This window comes from Rhinolophus sinicus, linkage group LG12 (genome assembly GCF_036562045.2).
Source record: "Rhinolophus sinicus isolate RSC01 linkage group LG12, ASM3656204v1, whole genome shotgun sequence".
NCBI classification, from domain to species: Eukaryota; Metazoa; Chordata; class Mammalia; order Chiroptera; family Rhinolophidae; genus Rhinolophus; species Rhinolophus sinicus.
The window spans coordinates 44,640,385-44,656,487 of NC_133761.1; the positions used below are offsets into that span (position 1 = coordinate 44,640,385).

General features: G+C 42.1%; 1 protein-coding gene across 4 annotated transcripts in view; it reads right to left on the reverse strand.

The window, feature by feature from the left end:
- The window catches only part of PCNX2 (pecanex 2), a 242,855-nt gene that overhangs the window by 217,893 nt on the left and 8,859 nt on the right, over positions 1 to 16,103 (reverse strand). For 2 of the 4 annotated variants that reach the window (XM_074316661.1, XM_019712883.2), the window contains exon 1: positions 9,668 to 10,031. In XM_074316661.1, the coding sequence (XP_074172762.1) occupies positions 9,668 to 9,820 (153 nt within the window). In that variant the 5' untranslated portion in view covers positions 9,821 to 10,031. Of the gene's footprint in view, positions 1 to 9,667; positions 10,033 to 13,549; positions 13,717 to 16,103 lie in introns of those variants that run through there. The other 2 variants (XR_012490740.1, XM_019712884.2) reach the window with 2 other exon arrangements.

Sequence of the window (16,103 nt, forward strand, 5' to 3'; positions counted from 1 at the left end):
ACTATCCATCGACGTGGTCAAAGTAAATTGAGTTTTCCTGCTTAAAGGTTAAGCTTCAAGTAATTTGGAAAATGTTTCTACTTGGAAATGTGGCCTAATAAATAAGGTGTTAATGTGCCAAACGTAACACTCACACCGGCTTTTGACATTTAAATACCCATCAAGGAGAAGCAGGAAGATTCTGCCATATGCAGAGTAATCCCTCTGCCTGTGAGGGTCTGTCTGAGGTGGGTACCCATGCCACCTGGGGAAGACACAGGCTGTGGAACCTCCTAGATCACATTTCTGGAAGCCTGACCAGTTGTACAACTGTCAGGAGACCCTAGGTTATTCCAAAGAGACAGGGTACAGACTGAGCAATCTGAGTGGTCTTTGCTTCAGAAATAAGATAGATGCCATTTTGTTCATCTGTTCTGTCAAATGAGGAGAGACCAGCTTTATCCATCCAGCGTCCATTCTCCATTCATTCATTCAATAGATAAGTGTTGAGTATTTCATCTGTGTCAAGGCATTAGTCCCAGTGGATTCATGCAAGTAGTACTCTTGATTCCTAAGTAGTCGTTGGGGGGCTGGCGACAGGACTGTACAGCAAAAATCAGGCCACAAGATAGAGTACAGTCATTTCTCCACATTTACATATGTAAGAGAAGGTACAGGTTTTCAGAGCCTGAATAATAATAGTTCATGAATTTCCTTTACAAAAAATCAACATAGTTAGTACTTTCTCAGGAAATCTGGGACTTCGGGCTGTATAATAGAAAACTGGGGTGAGCTCAGCAGCAGTATGGGTCCCGGGGATTCGGGTCAAGAACTTGCAGAGGCTGCCGTGTGACAGTGCGTGCTGAGAACAGGACACCAGGACACTGCCTGACAGAACATGGAGGGAGTCCTCCATGCAGTGCTCTTAGGGTAGGCCAGCCCTGCAAACACAGGTCTAAACATGATGAGGTCCGGGAAATCAAGAAATACGACTGGTTCTCAAAAGACAGCCCTCCTTGCACATCTATCTTGAAGTAAGATGAACAAAAAGGAGAAAAAGTATTTTCTCCTAGGCCTGCTACTGGACTTTCTTTGGGTCTGCTGTCTATTTCTTATAGATCTGCTCTGGTTTCTTTGAGCTCTTAGGCCTCTTTCTTTGTGTGCACCTTTCATAAGGGAAGTACTGGATAGAGACGAGGTAGGCAAACGTTTGGATCCTTAAGACAGTGCTACAGGGAATAAGATGGAAAAGTAGCCATAGGCTGGAGAGATCGATTTGAGGCAGGATCATTAAAATGAGAGGCTTTGCTGGCCCAAATGCTCTGAAAACTATTTAGAAAGCTGGCCCCTCAATTACCTAAGGCCCATGTCCTTCTCTTCTCATGAAGAATATTGAGGGGATAGCTTAGTCAGTGAACACTTTGTACAGTCAAGAAATCTGGATTCATGTTGTCTTTTCAATTTCAGATGGTCACGATAACAGTTAACATTTTATTTACATTTTTTAATGTACACTGAGATGAACAGGAGTCGTCAATCAGGAAGCTGCTATGATTTTTGTTTTAAAAAGTTATCATTTATGGAAAACAGTGTGGTAGTTCCTTAAAAACTTAAAAATAGATGCCTAACCACTGTGCTATCCACCTGATGAGCCAGAATTCCACTTTAATCCAAAAGAACTGAGCGGGGTCTTGAAGAGGTGTTTGTACACCCATGTTCACAGCAGCATATGCGCAACAGTCAATGGATCTGTCAATGTCCCTCTGAATTTTTGAGAACAGCTATTTATTTAAAGCACGTTGGTATTACCTTTTAAATCGTTGCTACCTAGATATGCCAAAACCACATTATTTTAATATGTACGCATACTTCTTGGATTATTAGTAAAATAATCATTTACATGTTTCTTAAATATATGTGTATATTTCCTTGTCAATTGTATATTTATGTCACTTTCCAGGGTTTTCTATTTTCCTCATTCTTATTCATAAGAGCCATGTAAAGATGGTAAGTTCCATGAAGACAGATGCCAGGTCTGTCTTATGCTGTGTTATACGCTCAACATCCAACCTGCTATCCAGCCAATAGTTGCTCAAAAATATTGGTGAATAAATAAGTATTTATGATAGTAATGTATGTTTATATGTTTTAAATTTTTCTCAGATTAACAATTTTGCAAGCTTGGGAAAGGTATTTAGCCTTCATAAATCTGTTTCTTCTGTGAAATGGGAATAAGAGTTCCTAACAGGATTGCTAATTATTTTATTAATACATTTTCTTGGTAAAATATTTGCTTCAGGGATTGCTCAGGGATACCTATTATATTCAGGAATTTTTATTGTTCCCTGATTATTAAGTATCTAGTTGAGTCTTGAAAGGAAGAATAAGTTATTAAAACATGAGGAAGATCAATAGGAAATAAGTATTAGTTCACTCGATTTTCTTTGGAGACGATAAATATCTGAAGAAAGGACTAAAACACACACATAATCCAATATAGAAAATTCTTAAGGTCCCTCATAGTCCAAAACGTCTATATTTGTTTCCTACATGTGAGATCAATTAATATCTATAAATGAGCCAAAATCATTTTTGTCTGATCCAATGATCTTTTTTTAAGTCCAGGTTTCCCATGATAGGGAAAAACTATTAAATAAATGACACAAAGAAATACCTAATTGCCACATAAGTAATAAAACAAAGGTTATCTTGGAAACAGCAGCAACTTTAACGTTTAGGCAATTCAATACAAAGAGTAACACTTTGGTGCTCAAACTCCACTTTGAGTGACCCAGACCCTGGCCACAACCTTGCAGTGAGTACACTGAAACGGCCAAGCCACAGGCTGCTTCACCCACCACCGCCACTGTGTCTTCCCAATACCAAGTTAGGTGCCATTAACAGAAAAGGCCATTTGATTAACCACTGTGCACGAAGCACCCCCCCTCCCCCCAGGGACCAAGGGGAAGTCCAAATCACAACCCCATCCTCAAGGTTCCCACAATGTTGGGGGAGAGATAAGCCTCTCCTGAATCCAAATCTCCCTCCAGATATTGTGCCATGTCTCTGTTCCCTACTGAAAGAACCGTCTTTACCAGCTGTCTCCATTTCCTCACCTCCCACTGCCTCTAAACCCACAGCAATCGGGCTTCTCCTCCCCATCACACCACTTAAAATGCTCTTGGCAGTGCCTCTGGAGACAAAAACTTCATAGAATTTTCTCTTTCCTCAGCAGCACTCCCCACAGTTACTCGCTTCTCACTCTCCTCTTCTGCTCCTAAGATGCCGTGCTCTCCTGGCCTCCCCTCACTCACACTCCTCTTTGCTCCTGGGACCTCACCGCTTAGCCCTCTTCTCTCCCTAGGAGCTGTCACTCAGTCCCTTGGTGGTAAGTATAATCTCTACCCTGATAATTTTCAAATTCATATCTAATACGAATTGGAGCTTAGATCGCTCCTTTAAGCTCCCCACACCCATATCCAACTCTCAGCATCTCCATTTTGCTTTCTAAAAGGAAACTCCCAACTAACATGTTTGGTTTTCTGTCCTTCCCAACTGTCCTCTCCTACCCTTCCCCATCTCAGTCAGTGGCCCCCGAGACACCTGCTGCTCAAGCCAGACCACCGGCATCACCCTGGATTCCTCCCCCATCCTCACTCCTCCACCAGAAATGGACTCATCACTAAATTTCACCAAAATGCATTCCCAGTTCTCCATCTTACTGCCCGGCCAGCTGCTGCCTGGACTATCAAGTCTCTGAATCTCCCACTTACGCTCCTTCTCTCATCTACTTTCCACCCAGCAGCCAGAGCTGTTTTTTGAGAAAGTACACATCATATCATTTTAATGTGTTTTTTGAACCCTGTTAATATTTTATACCTCTAAAAATCATTAAATCAACAAGGATGGAGGGGAAAACTAGAAATATATACCCACAGATGAACCTAACATAACAAATTACTAGCACAACCACAAAGACAAATCAAAAAATACAGAATTAATTTATACAAATATTAAATCATTACATTGTTCACCTGAAAGTAAAATAATTTTATGTCAATTGTATTGCAATTTAAAAAAAAAATTATAAAAAGAATTAACCCGACTAGCTTTAGAACAGAATACTCTCACAGCATATTACTGGTGTGTTCTTAAAATAATAATAGCTCAGAGCAATCTTGAACCTCAATGTATTAGAGGTGCTATGGCCGGAGGGTAAGAACTCCCAACTGCCTGGGCCCTGGTTCTGGTCGGATCACGATTCGCCTCGTGTCCTGAAGCACGTTAACCAACGTCTCTGCCAGTTTCACCCACTGTGAAGGGGAGCAATGACAGTGGCTCTCTGGCTGTTGTGAGAACGAGGTGATGTCGTTCACACACAGCTCTTACCACTCTGCCCGCCTCAGCCGGCTCAGGGAGTGTGGCTCTTTTTATGACCTATTCCAATAAATAATAATAATAATAATAATAATAATTAATAATACGTTAACGGGGGGAAATCCTTCAGAATAAAAGGGGAAATCTGGATGCCATTATGGACTAGTCCGTCGTTTTTTCTTCCATGGGAGGTAGGAAGGAGATTTACACTGGGTAAAATGGAAATGCTTGGTAATATTAAAAGTAACCATTTGAGAGACCAAATGGTTACAAGCAGAAGACGATAATCACCTGACAAGTATCGAGTTCCACACAAGAAATCACACCAAGGGCATTGAAGTATTAGACAGTACAATTGGAAAAGATAACAGTATGTCTGGGGAGAGCAGCATCCAAGTATAACTGGTCACTACCCAGGAAAAATCTCAAAAAGCCCTCAGAGAAGTGGGGGTGCCTGGGAGACATGAATTTAATCCCCAGAAAATCAGTCACGAAGTTGCAATAGTAGGACAGAAAGAAACATTTTTTAAAGTGCTATTTTGGGAGGGTGTGGCCGAGGCCCATAACCCAGGACAAGGCCAGTGCGGGATAGTCCTTTTGCCAGAGACCAAAATGCCACCTGTCTGCAGACGCCCACGTGTCTAAATGGCAGAAGGTGAGGATACACAGCAGGGATTTTGCAGAAGGGTGGCAGGCGTCACTCAAGATAGGAGGTATTAGCTTGGAAAGTGAAGTTGACTGCTGTAGGATGCCCTGGGGGTGGAGGACGTCCCAGTAACAGTAAATGTGCTTACGCCAGGCAAGCGCACCCTGAGCGCACGCGGTCCAAAGAGCTGTCTGTAGCCGCAGGATGTTAAAGACCACTGCAGGCAGGGCACTCAGCCCAAATGAAGAAGGGTCTGCACCTCTGTGGGGGGCCAGAGGCCAGGGGAGAGTGTCTTAAGCACCCCCAAGCTGCAGCTCCTTAACTGCAGACCCCACTGTTTCAGGCAGGTGACGGCCGGAGAAAGGAAGTTCAGACATTCGAGTGAATTATGGGGAAAGTGCAAAGGATCACGTTTCTCAGTGCAAAGGATCAGACATTAGGCCCCAGAGGTGGAAGGGCCAGATAACAAGTTCAGAGAAGGAGAGTATGGACCACTTGATTCAACAGCAGAAAAAGGCCTTTCTTATGAAGAAACTGAATATAAAAGCTAGGACTGACCAGGACGGGAGGTAACATTATAGGAACGGCAACATGCCAACTAGTACAAAAAAGTATCAGCAATCGAGTGCACGCAGCCTATGGAAGGTTGTGCAGGTTGCATCTTGCACAAAGTCCTCCAACAGATGGGGTCAAACGGTGCTAGTCCCCAAGTCCTGAGCCAGGAAAGAGTGCCAGTTGGGGCAGGACACTTTTCCATAATTCATACAAAGGTGTCTTATAAGTCAGAAGTGGGAGCGGAAGGAGAGGAGGCCAATGAAATACAAAACCAGAGGAAGAAGAGTTAAGGACCCAGATGGGGAGCGGCTACACAATCTAATAGGAGACTTACCTACCAGGTGTTACAATGTCACAATAATAGCCAGTTCACATAGAGGGCTATGCTAGCAGGTGACAGGTAATCCCACCTAATTATAATTATAGCCATTAGAAATGAAGTGGTTCTTATCAAAGAAAGTCTTTCAGGGAAACGAAAGCGCAGAACTGGAAGCAGAACAAGTTTGGCTAAAATAAAAGAAAATGAAAGAAAACATAAAGCTGCAGCCTTAAAAGACAGGCTTTCTGTGTGATAACCACACAGAATGTGGTCTTGGGGAATGTGAATGTTCCACCCCATTTACTCCACAACGCAACTTTCCCCCACTCGGGGTGACCATGCTGCCACCAGGATAATCAGATTCCACTTTCTGTTGCTCCACTGCTTCCAGGGGTCCAAATGTTGTCGAGTACCAGCTCAGGTAGCAAGCAGAGTGTGGTGGAAAAGCCAAAGACTTGGGCACCCTAGGGCCTCAGCTAAAATTCTGAATTTTACCACCTATTGTCCAGATGGCCACGGGCAAGTACTCTCTCAGTTGCTAAATCTATAAAATTAAACCTGTTATCCCTGTTTTACAGATGATACAACTGAGGCCTAGAGAAGGGAAGTGACTTGCTCAAGGTCACACAATTGCTCAGCACTAGCCTGGGGCTGTCAGAACTCACATGGGGTCAGAGTCATGTCCGGGGCGGCCCCGTCCTAAATCTCTGCGTGAATGTCGGTTACTGATCTCAAAAGAATAAGTTCAAGAACATGTGTAATAAACAAAAGTTTAAATAGCTCTGAGAACAAATGCATCTTTCAGTCTGTTCAAAGAAAATTAGGTTGATAATAAATCAAAGTAAAATTCTTTCCAAATTATCCAAACTGGCTTAATGTTTTGGGTATGTATTTTTTAGCATTTCTCATAAATATATAAATAGTTTATACGTGCTAATAAACAACTTTCCAACAATATCACCCAGAACTAAGTAAACTCTGGGGCTTAGAGATAATAATAAAATTTTAATGTACATAGTCAAAGTCCCCACTAAATTAAAGGTGGATTCTCCCTAAAGTGGAACTGTCTTGATTGAACATGTTTAAGCTGAAATTGTGCAAAACTCAGAAAAGTTCCGGGCCCCTTAAAAAACAGAACTTTGAGGAAGCCCCTTTCGGTGAGTGGCCAGGTATCTTTTTGGACCAAGTTCTTGTAAATTGATTAAACTAAAACAGATGTTAACATTCTCAGGCAGCACTGAAGTCAGAAGAATATATTTCAACACCAAGACGTAGAGAACAGAACCCTCAGTTGGGGAAGAGGGTCTCTTGTTTCTAAGATCACATTCAGAGACCAGAGGCCAAAACAGCATAACCTGCATTTTTTAATAAGATAGGCTACATATTAAACAGCAGCATAACAATAACTGCACTCACATAAAATTATTCTGTAACAGTTAAAAGCACGTTGGCATCACGATATAAAATTTTTGGTATAACTGTTTGGATCCCAACAATATAAAAACAAAATTACTTAAGGTATTGGGTTTTACTTTCTAAACTCTTGAGATTTCACCAAAAAATTTTAAATATCACTAAAGAGGAATTTAACTAAGGACAATTTCCTATTTACAAATAAGGTAGAAATCAAGCTACTCAATAAAGCATAATTAGGTAGAATTTAAGGGTTCTGATCATATGCATACATCAAATCTTAAGCATAGTGATTATAAAAATGAGTTCATATATATAGAAAAAAACATCTGTAGAAATATATGTGAAATGTTACTGTGGTTATTGCTGAGGACTGAGATTAGAAATGGAGTATCTATGCTGCTGTCATTATCAGGAAATACTCAAATACAATGATGTAGATGATATAAAGCTCACTGGAACAGAAAGAGATGCAGGTTGATTTTACTTCCACCGGTTTATTATATATAAGTGTCAGCCAAAGGCAGGCACTCTGCTAGGTACAACAAGGAAAGCCAAGATGAATCAACAAAATCAAAATCCATATTCCTCAAAAAGCTCATGATCTATAAATAGAGGTAAAACACATGTTCCAAAACTAAGTCCAAGGACAAATCCATAATGTGCTGTAGTACTGACAGTAAATCCATAATAGTATAAGGGAAAGAGAGAAGTGAATTCTAGCTAAATGGAGTTAGGGAGGCCTACACAGAGATGGCCACTCCACTGGACTTTGAAGGATGGAAAGATTTTGGCAAGTGAATGATGGGAAAGGAAAAGAAAAGAAAAACAAGTACTGTGAGAAGTGCTTTCATTAATTCATTCAATCCTCATATTAGCCCTACTGGGAGGTACCATTAACCCTGTTTTACAAACCTGGAAGCTCAAGCTCACAGAATAAGTACCGTAGAAGCACCCTGGAACCCAGCCTCGTGTTCCTCACTACTGCTATGCTACCCTTCTAGGCAAAGAGAAAACATTGGGACCTATAGACTAAGGAAAAAGGATGGACAAAGGCACAGAAGAAGAAACATGTCTATTAACAGGCCTCCATGATCAGTCTCTGTAATAAGTGCTTTTCATATGAAATTTTATTTATTTTTCCTGTGAAATGCTCATTATCATATCTATTTTAAAAATTAGAAAACTAAGGTTTGGATAGGTCAGTTATCAGATCAGGCAGCTAATAAGTAGCAAAACAGAAATTTAAACCAGTCTGAGTCCAACCCCAGATCAAGCCAGACAGACAGATGGGTTTACGTGCAGTATCTCATTTAAGCCCCAAAACAACACTGTACATACATCTCGTAGTATTATTTGCTTCGTTTTACAGGTAAGAAATTGAAAAATCAGAGTAACTTCCCCAAGGTCACAGAACTGGTAAGAAGTCGACCCAGAATTTAACCTAGGAGCCTGACTTCAGAGCCAGATTTCCCACCCTCTGGAAAAACTGCCAGCAACAGAGTAAACAGGAGCCAAATCATGGACCACTTCCAACTCAGAATCCCTCAGTCATGCAAAGTCATGGAAGAGTGTTGCTGTGGAGAACATGATCACATCATGTTTTTGGAATAAAGTCTTTCAATAAACATATCAAAATGAGATTCTTGGCACATAAAGTTTAATCAGACATGGAGCATCTCACCTGTACAGCTTTTCAGATTAAGGTTAACCGTTTCAATTAGGCATGTTTCATTTACCTAACAAGGTCCTCTGCATAGTTATTCAGCAGGTATTCCATTATGGGAACCCTACGAAAGTATCAAACCCCAACTGGGTGCTGTAATATTTTGCTAGCACAAACTGCATTAGATTTACCCTTGATTATATCTTTCTCTACAGAGTGGCGTGGAAATGCCAAGTTGAGTAACTGGTAATTGAACCTGCCTTCTCAAAGCAAAACAAGAAGGGAGGAGGTGGGGGAAAGATCAACAACTGAAATAGGTCTGCTTTTAGCATTTCATTTGGCCGTATAGCTCTCATGCCCAATATCTTATACCAAACATTACCCCAAGCGAAACAGCCAAGAGGCCTAGGATTGTCCACCTATAAAAGAGGTTCAACATTGCCCAGGGACAAGTAGAGTCTGACTCATTCTAACTGCCAGCATCAATTCTTAATGAGTCCCAGGGCCCCCAAAGTCCTTTCTACATCTTTTCCTGCTATTGAGTCCCTCGTTCCCTTTTCCCTGGACTTTCTCTGTCCCAAATTTCTGAAGACCTTCCCCATCCCACCTTTTAAGAATCACTGCCAGCCCTTTCCATCAGGAGGCAGACGCTCAGGTTTGGGCGTCTTCCCTCCTGTCCCGCGTTTGTCCGGGGCTGAGCCTCCCCACTCACCAGGTGCAGGGCCATGGGCAGCAGCAGCAGGAACAGCCACAGGTACAGGTGGCAGCTGTTGGTGAATTTGCTCTGCTCGGGGTCGTGGTACCAGCCCCCGGTGAGCGCGGCCCACACGCCCTGCCGGAGCAGCTGCAGCACCTGCGACACCATGCCTGCTGCTGCCGGGGCCCCGGGCGCCCTCAGCTTTAACACCCGGGCCCCCGGGCCGCGCTGCCGCCGCCCCCTCCACCTCCTTCCGCCTCACGACTGAAGCTTGAGCCGCTTTTCTGCCCAGACCTGCGAACCGCGGCGCCGGAGCCGGCTACTGCCGCCGGGCAGGTAGACGCCATGTCCGAGGGAGGAAGGATTTTCCCATGATGCTCAGCGGCGGCTGCTCAGAGGATGCACAAGAGGCTCCGCCCAGCGCCCGCCCCAGTCCCTCCACTGGCCTGCGGTGGGAGGGAGAAGGGTTTGGGAGTCCCTCCAGCCCCTCCTCTTTGGCCTCTGCCCGCTCCCTCCTCCTTTTCGCACCATCCTCCTATTCGGGGGCGTGAAAGATATTCTGTCAGAAGAGACAAACCTGGACGTGCCCCTTTGCCTTTTTGCCACCTGCACCAAAACATTTGTGTAACTCAGATCCCGTCACAGGTCACTCACTCACTAATTTCTCCCACTGAGCGCTGCCTGCTCAGCTTCTCTCTCCTTAATTAACCACTCACCCCAGACGTTCCGTTAATCTAAGCTCTACCTGCACCTTGGGCACTGACCTTTTTCCCTCCCTGAGCTTTTCTCCTCCTCCTCCTCCCTGTTGTCCAACTTGGCATATGAAGAAGATAACGACCTTCCTGGAGTAATTTCAGGAGCCTCAGTTAAGCTGCTTGTCTTCTGTATATTTCCTAGACCACAATCCCTGCCGTCACTCAGCTATGTAAACATTACTGTAAATCTCTCCATACTGCTTAGGTAGGAAGCTATCACTGAACTAATCAATCTTAAGCTTTCCTAGTCCTTTATAATGTACAGTAGATAAATCTCAGATTCTCTTTCTGAAAGTAGTTTTGGACAGGGAAGAGACAAAGAGGAACTCATGATCTTTAGAAAGAGGAAAGGACGCCCTCGTTATTAGTAATTGATAAAGTAAATGAGTATCAGATTCCTGAAGAGAACAGGTTTGGAAAAGGGGTGGGGGATAAAAGGGAACTTGTCTTCCTTAGAAACGAGCAGAGGAAGCCCTGTGTGAGTTAGGGCCTTTGCGGAAGAACAAGGATTAGAAGGCTCCATGACCCCAAACCTGCCTTACCTGCATCACGCTTGCCTCATCCATCCCAAACACGCCTCTTCTGTGACATGGGCCCCTGTACGTGCCCTGGCCACATTCTAATCTGCAGCAGCAGATCTGCTGCCTTGCTCAGACCCAGGGAAGGCATGCCAGCCTTCCTCTGCTGAAATGAAACAAGGAGCGTCCCACCCAAGAAGCAGGTCTGGGACATGAAAGCCCACTGGGTCACAGTCAAGTCTCAGACTGGTATGTATGGCTCCAGCCTGAGCCGCTCTTCAATCTGCTCTGCATCCATCTGCAGGAATGGCTAACCAAAATGTAACAGTGCTGCTTTCTGTATTGGAAGAATAATTTTCTCAAAGACACAGAGGGTAATTGCTTTCATACAGCCTCAATGCTTGAAACCTACCAGGTGCTCTATAAATGTTTAATGAATGAATGACTCAATCAGTCAACTCCACAGGGAAGTGCCACACTACGTGGGGTCGTGTACAGGCCCAGGAGCAATGCCCATGTAACCGGCCCATCCCTGCACCAAGAGAGTGCCCTTATTCACTCGTACCTGAGTCACCCAATGTTTATTGAGCACCTTCTGTGTACCAGGCATTTTTCTGAAGACTGAAAAAACAAATATAAATCAAATATAGTCCCTACCATGAAGAAGTTCACCAACTACAAAGGGAGACAGGCAAAAAATAAAGATTTGCAAAACAGTGTGCTCTGTGCTATAATAGGATTGTATACATAGGAGTATATGCTGTTGGAATTCACCGAGACAATGTGACCTCGCGTTAACCCAAGAGCTGGACGTGGGGCAAGCAATCCCCGCCCCAGCTCAGATCCAGGGCCAGTCCCCGCCCCATGCTTGAATGTATGTTTAGCCCACCATTCATGCACCAGCAGACACTTCAAGGGTGCAGCTGGAGAAAGCAATGTGATATTGAAACTATCTGGATTGTATACATGGCTGAACCCCAATAAGTCTTCTATGAAAATTCTGGCAGGTGGGTGCAGAGATCTATAGCTCTTGCTGCGCCCATGACAAGCCTCATATGTAAGTTCTCCTGTTTGTTAATCCTGCCTCCTACCGATCTGGAGTGGTCTGCCTCTTCTCAGGTCCCTCTTTGCCCTCTGTGTTTGAGGAGTAGTTCCAAATTTCACTCAGGGAACTCCTGGGGTTGTGAACCAACATATACAGATTTATGATATATAAGAGTTGAGGCACTGAAGAGGTGACAGGGTCAAGTCTGTGAAGGAGGGGTAGTGTCAATGAGACCCAGAGAGCTGGGACTTAAGGCTAAATACTAGTTCTCTAGGCAGATAAATGTGAGCAAAGAGAAACGTGGCAATTTGGGGAAAATGTCAGCACAGTCGAATGTGCCTAGAAGGTAGGTCTGGGAAGGGAGGAAGTGGAACAGTAGGCAACTTAACAAGAGCAATAAGCAGAGATCAGTTTTGCGGGTCATGTGAAATTTTTCACCTTATCCAAGGCAAAGGACAGGCACTAAAAGGTGTTAAACATGGATGTGGGGTCACCAGTAGTGCAGGCGGAACGTTGGCTACCCAAACCACCAGGACTGGACATGATGTTGAGGGATTAAATGCCACTTAGGACTTGGAAACCAATTCAATGTAGAGGTAAAAGAATAAGGTAACTTTCCGGTTTGGGCTGGGGTGCCTATGTTGTAAAATTAATCAAATTATGGAATATAGGCAATTTAACATAAAAAAATGACTACACTGAATTTGAGTTGCCTGGGGACTTGGGAGGTGGGGCAGGGAGAGTATGGTTCTGGAGCTTAGTTCAGACAGATGTCTGAAACAGAGATATCGACTTGGGAGAAATCAGCATAGAGTTCCATGAACAGGAATGACAATGTCCTGGAAAAGTGTGGAGTAAGGATATACAAGGACTACAGATTATAAGGATTGAAGGCATAGGCAGGAGAAAAAGAGGAAGAGAGTAGGAGACCACGGTGAGCCTGTTATCATCAACTAACCAAGTGGGGAAAGAGCCATTCCAGAAGGAAATGACTAATAGTGTCAAGTGCCATAGAAGGGGCCAAATACAATGATGAAGTCACTGTTAGGAGTGACGTACGTCACAGCAGCGTCAGGGGCTGAAGATGCTGACGTGGGCAGACCCCTACACGCATTTTTTAGGAAGAGTGAGCATGTATGACGAAGTGGAGGCAGCCAAGTAAGCTAGTCCTTAGCGGCCATGCAGGCAGGTGTAATCTAAAGGCAGGTACAAGGCCCACGAGGTGTTCCTGTTGAATAATTGGCCTTTGATATGGGGGAAATTCAGCATGTTTCTTCTCTACTACTCTGCTTTTTCTGGGATGGTCTTACTCTATTGTCCCGGCTCTAATGATTACACACACATTGGTGACTCTGAAATCTCTATATCCAGCCCTGACTTGTTTTCTGAACTTCAGGTTTCTATCCTCTTGGGCCCCCACCTCCCACCTCCAGGCCCTCAGCATGGTCTTATTGTTACTTTTCCATTGTATTATACCTTCTGTATTTTGGATTTCCATTAGTAAAACTACAGTCCACCCAATCATTCAGAACCCAAGAGCTATCCCAGCTTCCTGCTCTCTCTCACCCTCCTCTCTTACCTCCATATCCAGGCAATGATCCAGGCCTATCGATTTGGTCTCCAAGTGGTTGTTAACCGGGTGCTTTGCTCGATCCGACCACCACTGCTTCGCGTCAAGGCCTCAGGACTTCTTACTTGAATCATCACAGTGGTTTCCTGGTGGTGTTGCATCTCCAACTTCTCTCCCTGTCGATTAAGGTCCAGCCATAAGAAAGGTACAACTCTGGCTTTGAGGCAAGGATAATTTTACATGGGAAATGGAAAAGCTGAGAAAGTAAATAAGCGATGATGAATAACCCAGATATTAGTAAAAGCAGAAGCAAGACTCCTAGGACTGAGGAACAGTGAGAGGAGGTCGTCTGGAATAAAATGAGAAAGCAAAGATTATTAAAAAAAAAAAAAAAATATATATATATATATATATATATATATATATATATAGTGTCAAGTACAATATATGTGTATATACACACACACACACATATATATACACATACACACACACAAAGGGTGCCAAAGAAATGTATACACATTTTAAGAAAGGAAAAAAACTGTATTAAAATTACACCGATGGTAACCACTCTGAGTACCTCTTGTAATTGCAGAAGTCAAGTGTGACTTGCATTCATCTTTTGTTATTTGTATATATTGAGTATTACAATTTTAATACAGTTTTCCTTTCTTAAAATGTGTATACATTCTTTTGGCTATATATATATATATAAATGTTATATTTATATATATATATATATAAATGTTATATATATATATATATATATATATATATATATATATATATATATATACCCTTTTTGGGCATATCCAATTAAAGTTTTTTATATCTTGCTAAATAAATTAATATTTTATAACCATGCAGAGTCCCTCCAATAAATTTTGTGCTTTAAATTCAATCTTGTCTATTATCAATTTAGTTATACCAGCTTTCTTTCATTTGTGTTTGTATGGGCATAACTTCTGTATCACTTTACTTTGAACTTTTCTGTATCCTTATGTTCTAGGTTTATCTCTTATAAGCAGCATATAGTTCAATTTTAAGCTTTCCTTAGTCTGATAATCTTTGCCTTATATTTGAGATACTTGGTCTGCTTACATTTAATGTAATTATTAATATATTTGGATTTAATAATATCATCTTTTAAATGATTTGCAATTAGTTCTGCTTCTTCTATTCTTTTTCTTCGATTTTGGGGGATAGATTATATTTTGTTATTCAAACTTTCCCTATATCAGCTTGAAAGTCATAAATCCTGAAATCTTTCTCTTAAAGGGTCAGAAGTGTAAGTTGACGTCTTCCTAAAGGAGGTAGAATTGTACAATCAACAGACAGTGTCAGGATTGGAGGACACAGTGGGGAAGCAGCACAGAGGATATGGGCATGGGGTAGGGATCATTCTGTAGTGTACTCGCTGGAGGTAAAGTCCAAGTTCATCATGATGACGTGGGAATTTCAGAGAGCATAGCAGAAAGGGTTTGAAGAAGTGGAGAAAAGGCAGGCTAATCCTCAGTCAATAGGCACTGAGAAGTGTGGAAATAATTTGACATTTTCTCAAATATGCTTATCTCTGCCTGAGAGTGAACATATAACATAAATAACATTTTGGGGTTCTTTTAACCTCCTGTTATGACTCAAACAGTCAAGTATGAAGTAGGAAATACCAATTATTATTATTGTTTTATTATTATTATTATTATTATTATGAGGAGGAGGAGGAGGAGGAGGAGGAGGAGGGGGAAAAAATGGAAAAGAAAAAGCAGAGTGGTCTTTATTCATTTGTACCACTAGGTGGCCCCAGAACACCACTTCAAATACAGTAAAATGCAGTACAGCAGCTGGTATTACCAGCAAGAAAAAACTTGAACAAAGGGTGAATTCAGTACTCCAGAAAGCTTGCCCCCAAATGACAGTTCTACTTTTCACCTGATTATTTTGTTCATGTCTTGTGAAGGACAGTGTGTATTGTGTGTGTGTGTTTTGTGGGTGACTATTATTACTTACTGTTTAAAATTGTTTTTTCTTCAACTTCTATGCAAATTAATGTCCCTGAAGAACAAAATAGACATAATGGACCAGAGTGGATTCTAAATTGTAATTAAAGAACTTTTCAGTAATAAAGGAGGACTTCACCTAAACAGTAAATGCCCCGCCCCATAACCAAAATTAATTAATTAGTTAATTAATTAATTAACATTAAGATAGATCCTAGGATAATTGACATCTGTAATCACAGAGTAAGGACTTTGGTAAACTCACTCTTCCACAAAAATAATGAAAATACAGGTGAAGCAACTAAAATCAATCACTTCAATATCCTGGAAATTAACGAAAGCCACCGGTTGAACTGCAAATCCTAATTACAATACCACATACAGTGGGTACAACGTAACAAAGAGAATGAAGCAGCTTTAAATGTTCTGCTACAAAATGATCCCCTTCAAGGTGCATTAAGTGAAAAGAGTAAGGTATAAATAAATGCATATGTGTATGAATCTATTTCTGGAGAGATACAAATTATCCTCTGAGGCCAGGAAATGGATGGCTGGGGGATGGAGGG